Here is a 7,056-nt window from a genome sequence, read left to right on the forward strand (position 1 = left end):
GCCGTGAAGACGGAGCCGGGGCTTCCCGCCGTGAAGACGGAGCACAGCGTGGAGCTCGACGACGAGGCGGCCCTGAAATGGGCGCGCCATGACTACCTCAAAATGGAGATGGAGCGCCAGTGCGCCGCCCTGCAACGCTTCGAGCAGTGCCGCCGGGGCCGCGACGAAGGAGGCGTCGTCGTCCTGGAAGACAGCGACGACGACGACGCGCCACCACCGCCACCGGTCCGCCTTGGCGACGTCGGCCAGGGGTCCAGCAGGGGCGGCCACGTCAAGGAGGAGAAGGCCACCGCCGACGACGGCGGCGAGGATGGCAGCGACTACTCCGCGTTCAACGACTTCTTCGCCCCTTAGTTAGGATTTTTTTAATATAAATTTGCTATGTAAACCGCGAACATGTCTAATATATGCCAAGTTTGCCGAATTTTAGCCGAGTTTATGCAAACTTCGCCGAATGAGTTTTTATTAAAAAAACTAGACGCCGTCCGGGGGCGGCCATGGGGTCGGCGACTGGAAACCAACTCGCCCTCAGGCCTTTTTTTGCGCCGGCTCGCCCTCAGGCGGCGATTTTACGCGCCCCGGGGGGGCCAACGGCCGGAGATGCTCTAAACTCTTGTGCACATCATGCTAGTCTGATCGCTGGTGTTTCGCGCGTGGAGATAGAGCTGGCGCACGCTGATCGCTAGTGCTGATGCCCCTAACAACCGAAGGTTGGCACTTTGACATGCCGCCGCCGTCTTGTCCTGTACAGAGGAGGTGTCTGACGCGCAACATCTTCTGAATCTCTCGTGGACACCGGTTAATCTTCCTGTTGACCGGGGTTTTAGTTTTACTGCTCCGGATGCAGCAACTAGATGGTCTATGGCGAGTTGGCTGCCCACGTCCGGCGGCTGGACGGCGTTCAACGTCGCTGTCGCCGGCAGCTAGAGAACACCAAGGCCATCGTCGATCATTCAACAGTGGGACTTGTAGGACAGTGGTAGTATCACTCACCAACGATGTTGCGGCCAAAGAACGAAATTAACAGATACGGAATAGCAACTCACAGAAGCAGGAGTGAACAATCCCAAGAGCCCGATCAATGAAAACACAATCGAGCTACATAATATTCACACGTCCGATAGTTAATCTCCTCATGGTGATGGCATATATCATCGTCCTAGTGTATATAGACTACGATCGCGAGCACATGCGTACGTACGTACGGATCCTACGGCGTTCTTGCGGCAGCGGCCTCGTCGCCGGCGTCTCGATCGGTGGTCTCCTCCTCGGCGGCGAGCCTCTCCCGCAGGCGGCGCAGCTCCTCCCGGAGCCGCGCGTTCTCCCGGGCCACCTGCGCGTGCCTGGCCTCGGCGCGGTTGAGCTCCACGACGAGCCGCTGGTTGGCCGCGCGCAGCTCCGCGGCGCACGCCGACAGCTCGTCCAGCTGCCTCCGGCGCCGCATCCGCGACCGCCGCGCCGACTCGCGGTTCGACGCCAGCCGCCTCGCCTTCCTCGTCTCGCTCACTGCCGCGGCGGCGCCGGCGACGTGGCTCAGGCCGCTGCCGCACGACGGCGGGCCGTGGCCATTGTCGCCAGCCCCGGCGCTGCCGCCGACCAACCACCCGTCGACGAGGTCGACATCGACGTCGTGCGGGTGCGGCGGCAGGTAGGACGTGGGGAGGCCGACGAAACCGGCCGACTGGTACGCCAGGGCGGCAAGCTCTTGCTGCATGGCCGGCGCCGCCGCGGACCCGCAGATCGCAATGCTGCTGTGGAGATTGGTTGTTATGCCAAGTAGTGTACGCAGGAGGCCACTCTCTCTCACTCTCCGGCCGCGTCGAATGGATGAAGGGAAGGAGAAAAGGCTGCGAGCCGCTTTAAACCGCGAAAAGGGAGAGCTTAGCCCACCACTGGCCACTGGCACCGCCGATGCGGTCAGCAAACTTTGCCCCTTTTGGAGCCCCATTGCCATTGCGTCTGCGCTTTGTTATTACCTATCCTGATGGTTTTTCTGGGATCAGTCGCTGTCCGCGGTTCGGTTGCGGTAAACTCTTTGCTAGCAGCATAGAATAGATCCTCGTCGTCGTCAAGATAGGCTTAAGTTTTCTCCTTGTTTCGGAAGTGTTGTTCCCGTGCGGTGTCGATCGAGCGAAGTCGCGGCGCTTCCGAGAATTTTGCGAAGGTTGGTCGCATTGAATCGTAGATCACCAATTCACCATCGAGAGGCATCGTTTTCTTGGCGGTTGCAGAGGTTAAATCGTGGAGTCTGAACATCTTGCCCTGTTAATTTCCGTTAGTGACTTGGCTGGCTATAGGCTAGGAAATTTTCTCCTAATAGAGGGTCGATCTTCAGCCAAACTTTTCTGTTGTCGCGGCAACTGGCATGGCAACGCGATGGAATTGCCTTTTAGGCCTTTGTCTTTGTGCAAGATATTGCAACAATAAGAGCACTGCATAGTGACGCCACACAGTGCTAGTATAAACAAGGCCAGATGCCAGGACCCCAGCCGCTGTTTGGCCACCACTTAGACTTGGTGCATGATGCGGCGTCAGAGGTTTATGGCACTGTTTGGTCAGTCCCTCCTCGTGTAGAGACCTAGTTAGTGCTCTTGATCTTGATGCCTTCCGGTTAGGTCCGTAGAGAGCTAGCTTTACCTACAGCCTCAAGAAAATATGGTGCCGGTTTATGTCGATATCTTGATCTTAATACACATCTTAGCTTTGAGTATATAACTACAAGTCTATAACTGATATATGATGGTCGCACTCGCAAGATACTACTTCCCTCGGATCCACAAGTGTCGTGGTTTAAACCGTGCCACTTCTTATGGTTCGGAGGGAGTATTATATGACCATAGTTTAAAAAACCAGACCGGATCGGAAAAACCCGAAACTGACGGCCTTGCCGGTTTCATAAGGTAATTAAAGCGTTTTGCAAATGGAGCGGACAAAGCTTGTTGAACTGGCCGTTTTTTTCCCAAACCGGTTCAACTGGTAATAAGCGCTAGAAACACTAGAAAAAAGAAAAATAATAATTGCGGCCTATGTATTTACCCCTGGGCGCAATTAAATAGGCCAACGTCATCAATTTGGTTCAACAACCATGCTTATCACACTTAATTGTTAAAGGTTAGAAACTTAGTATATTCAACCTATTTTTACATATTTTTATGGCTTAAACAACTAGCAAATGAACCGGTGAACCGCTGCTCTGACCAGTAAAAACCTGAACAAGCAGTATCACCGGTTTGATCGCCGGTTCGGTTTTCTAAACTATGTATATGACATGCACAGTAGCATGCCCATTTTTTTCTTGCGCATTTGCTAATTTTAGAATGGTGTTAGTCAAATTCTTAGAGCGAAGAGGTAGCACACGAGGCTGAAAATAGGTAGGTTGCGCCACTGATAAGGCGTACTTTGCTTGTTCAAGGCAGTACACCATAATATCTTTGAATACATGTCATTAGGTTTTAACTAGGCCCCCTAGCTAGGGCTGCTTAGTTCATGCTTATCACAAGCTCTTGTTTGCTTACCTACTAATGCCATTAGCTGCTATACTTTAAGAAAAAATCCAGCTTGGCCTGTCACATTCTAGGAGCTAAGACAATTGGGCATGCCTAAAGCAGAAACTCGTGGAGGAACAAAAAGGTATAGGAGGTAGTCAAGATATGTCTAAAGCAACAGGTTGCTAATCAGACCGGAATAATTGTTTGTGGCGACTCTTGTTGACCATCAGCTTTTGGAACACTTAACAAAGGTAAGCACAACATGTTCATGTCCTTAGCCACACTTGGCTTTGGTGCCATAAGCAGAAAATGGCTTATAACCTTTTGAAATGAAATGCCTCATAGCCTTTTGCTTTCTAGCAGAAAGGCGTGCGTATTTTTAGATAGGTCGGACACACAAATTAATGTGCACTTCTCATTGAGAAAAACCTGACTTCATGAGTTTCGGATTTATGTTTCTTGGTCGGTCTGGCATGAGATAAAACTGCAACATTAAAGCATTTTCCGTGAGGAAAACACAAAACTTTTTCGCTTACTCAAATAATCAGCGCGACTCTCGAATCTTCACGCAAATGTGTAGGCCATCTGTCATCTGAAAACACAGAAGGAGAAATCAAGAAACGGTCAGTGCTAATAAACTTCTCCTATCTAGTTGAGAAACCTTTCAATTATAAAAACAGAGGAGATATGGCGTGACTTCTTTTATCATCCACAATTGTTAGTGGCTTCAACTTTCAGTCCACCCATCGTTCCCTGTTACTTGTGCAAGATCAGCACACCAAATGTGGGAACGTCATCTCTTGCCAAAGCAAAGCAAAGCACATCACATTGATGGCAGGATTAAGAATGCCTTTGCGCTTCAGATTACTAATTAGGGAAATTTAAAAGCATATTGACCTATCAATGATTGCGATAGGCAATCCGGTTATAGCATAACATGATAAGCATGGTGACCGAAGGATTCGATTTTACAAGGTAAAGAAGGCCATATCTTGCACGGATTATAAGAAGTAAAAAGACATTGCACACGTTACAGTGCTTTATGTTTAACTAAAGTCCAAAGCAGCATAATGCACTTGCATGGCCATGCTTACTTCACCGAGAAAAATGACTTTGTGAAAAATTTAACCACCAAGTGTATGATAGATATGAGAAAATATCTGGTGGAATATGTGAAAACCAAACAAAACCACATATATATCAATTCTTAAAATATGGTATGTTGGATGGAAATTGGCTTGTCGACACTTGAATTTCAAATTCACAGTCAAATTCAACTCTGATATGGTTATTGACAGTGTTGGAAACCCAAACAATCTAATCATGAAGATCAATCACTGCATGTAACCGAAGGACAAGTAAGAGTTCAAGATGTGCAATTTGAATTGTGGATATAGGATGAAGTACTTGATTAACAAAGTGGGGATCAGATGACGCACAATGCATGAGGTCTCACTGTCCCTCGTCTCTATGGCAAAGAGTACATCTCTAAAACTCAATCAAACAAAACCCACACACCCTAAGGGAGGTATTTAAGCGGGGATAAAGGGGGAATTCGGCAATCCTAGGAAGTAGAGAGGGGTCGAATCCAACTTTAAGTCGGCCCACTCCCTAAATACAAACTCTAAAAATTGCATATAGTATTTTACTCCTAAAGTACATGGAACTGGCCCAAATCTGAGGTGGTGCAACACCAAACTAAGGATGATTGTGGACGAAATTATGAAGCTAGTGTCATCTTGTGTATCTCATCAATGTCTTAGCGTGTCATTATGGCGGCCTCAAAGTCCCGAAATCTCCGGTAGAAACACCATCTTTGTTCCTTGTATGATTTGATGTCATCTCGATGTTTGATCATGCTCCAATATTTATCCCTCTCGTCCAGGCTAGGTCCTTCATTCCTATCATATTAACATATTGATATGTGTAGGCTCTAGTGATTGGTCCTTGTCTCTTTGTTACCGTGGGGGCTATGGATGTAACTGTCGTATGGATATCCTCGTTGATGCTTCTACTGCCTCAAATGGAAAGAAAGCCCCGTGGAGTCCAATGGGCGTCGGATCTAACATAGACAATATGCCTAAACGACCACAAGAATCCTTGATGCAACATGGTGGCGCAACACCATCAAGGCGTCTTGTGGCACACGCGACTGCACCACCGTTGAAGCTCTGCAACCACCTCAGAAGACGACAACCAAACACCACTAATCCACTTAGAAGAATACCTCGCCGTCCTTTCAAAGCGGGGCCTGCCTCCACATCGACAAGGCTAGAGGCATCATCAATGGGGTAGATCAAAACCATGAACCGCACGGCACCATTGGGCAAGGGTGAGGCTCTCTGGTTGCCCAGGGACGGGACGAGGGTACAAGGGGAGCATGAGGGGCTATGATGGAGTGTTGGTGACGTAGCGGTGGAGGGTTAGTAATGGCCACCAGGGTTCATTAACCTGTTGTTGCGCTTTGGCTTTGGGTTTATTTGCTTTCTACATACACCTTAAAAAGAATATCCGTTTCAAAGATATAAAAAGAATATGAGTTGCATGTTAATATTATACATTTTTCTAGAGCACCACCCTCTTGACATACTATATCTTTTGATAAATTTTGAAAAATTCTAAACATGATTTTCGTGGAGTTTAATTCATCATGTGTTTTCACCGGATACTTTCACAAGAAGACGTGTCCCTATGTAGCAACTTCGATACATATCTCTACCTAGTTTTTTTTAGAGTAAATAGCACTGTGTTTTTTTAGTATGAACTGCTTAGTCAAAGTGGAGCATGAACAAGGGCTGAATTTAGGTCTGTTGGAAAGTGGGATTGCATCTAAGAGCAACTCTAGTAGAGTCTCCATAATGCTTATGAAGCACGCTTATGCATATGGAGGCTACTGAGGTGATGCGCAAACTTAATCTCTATATTGTCTACTTTCATATCATGGGATTCACCCGTTAATGGAACATCCTTATTCCCCAATCTCCCTTCCATTCCTATGTGAGGTGTTTCGTTTGCGCCAAATGGTTGAGCTGGATGAAGTGCTATGCTCTCCCAATATTGGCTCCGAGACGCCAATTATGAAGGATGATAGGTTAAACATGGAGGACACTCCATAAATTATGACGATAACATGCATGATGATTCTACTACTCCCTTCGTCTAGGTGAATAAGTCATCTTAGGTTGTGCACCGTGATCAAGGAGGAGGGGAAAACGAGAGACCTTAATGTTTATTTGCTAATTAATAACATTGCATGCAATGAACTAACCACTGCATGTCGTGTTTGGTAGTCTCAAGTCATTAAAATCATGCACACCCCTCATATTTTATTGGTTGATATGTCAAGAAATAAGAAACGAGTTAGAAATTAACGCACCACGCCTAAGTGTTTTGGGATTATTTGATTTTCATAAGATGGCTTACACACCTAGACGAGGAGTAGCCAGAATTCGTCATATTGGCAGTTAATATGGCGATTGGGCAGTATGGCGACTTCGCTAAAGTTGCTTTAAAACAATTGAAGAATCAAATTAAGACAATACAACCGCATAGAGTCTACATGCGGCCT

The 7,056-nt window shown here is 47.4% G+C and overlaps 1 protein-coding gene across 1 annotated transcript; it reads right to left on the bottom strand.

The window, feature by feature from the left end:
* Nucleotides 1–1,064: 1,064 nt before the first annotated feature.
* On the bottom strand, nt 1,065–1,808 carry LOC123155670 (basic leucine zipper 25-like). Its single transcript, XM_044573826.1, has one exon. It carries the CDS (start codon nt 1,712–1,714, stop codon nt 1,211–1,213), a length of 504 nt encoding a protein of 167 aa, XP_044429761.1. The 5' UTR covers nt 1,715–1,808; the 3' UTR covers nt 1,065–1,210.
* Between the last annotated feature and the right edge of the window lie 5,248 nt (nt 1,809–7,056).

The sequence above is a fragment of the Triticum aestivum genome, chromosome 7B (assembly GCF_018294505.1).
Source record: "Triticum aestivum cultivar Chinese Spring chromosome 7B, IWGSC CS RefSeq v2.1, whole genome shotgun sequence".
In the NCBI taxonomy this organism is placed as follows: Eukaryota; Viridiplantae; Streptophyta; class Magnoliopsida; order Poales; family Poaceae; genus Triticum; species Triticum aestivum.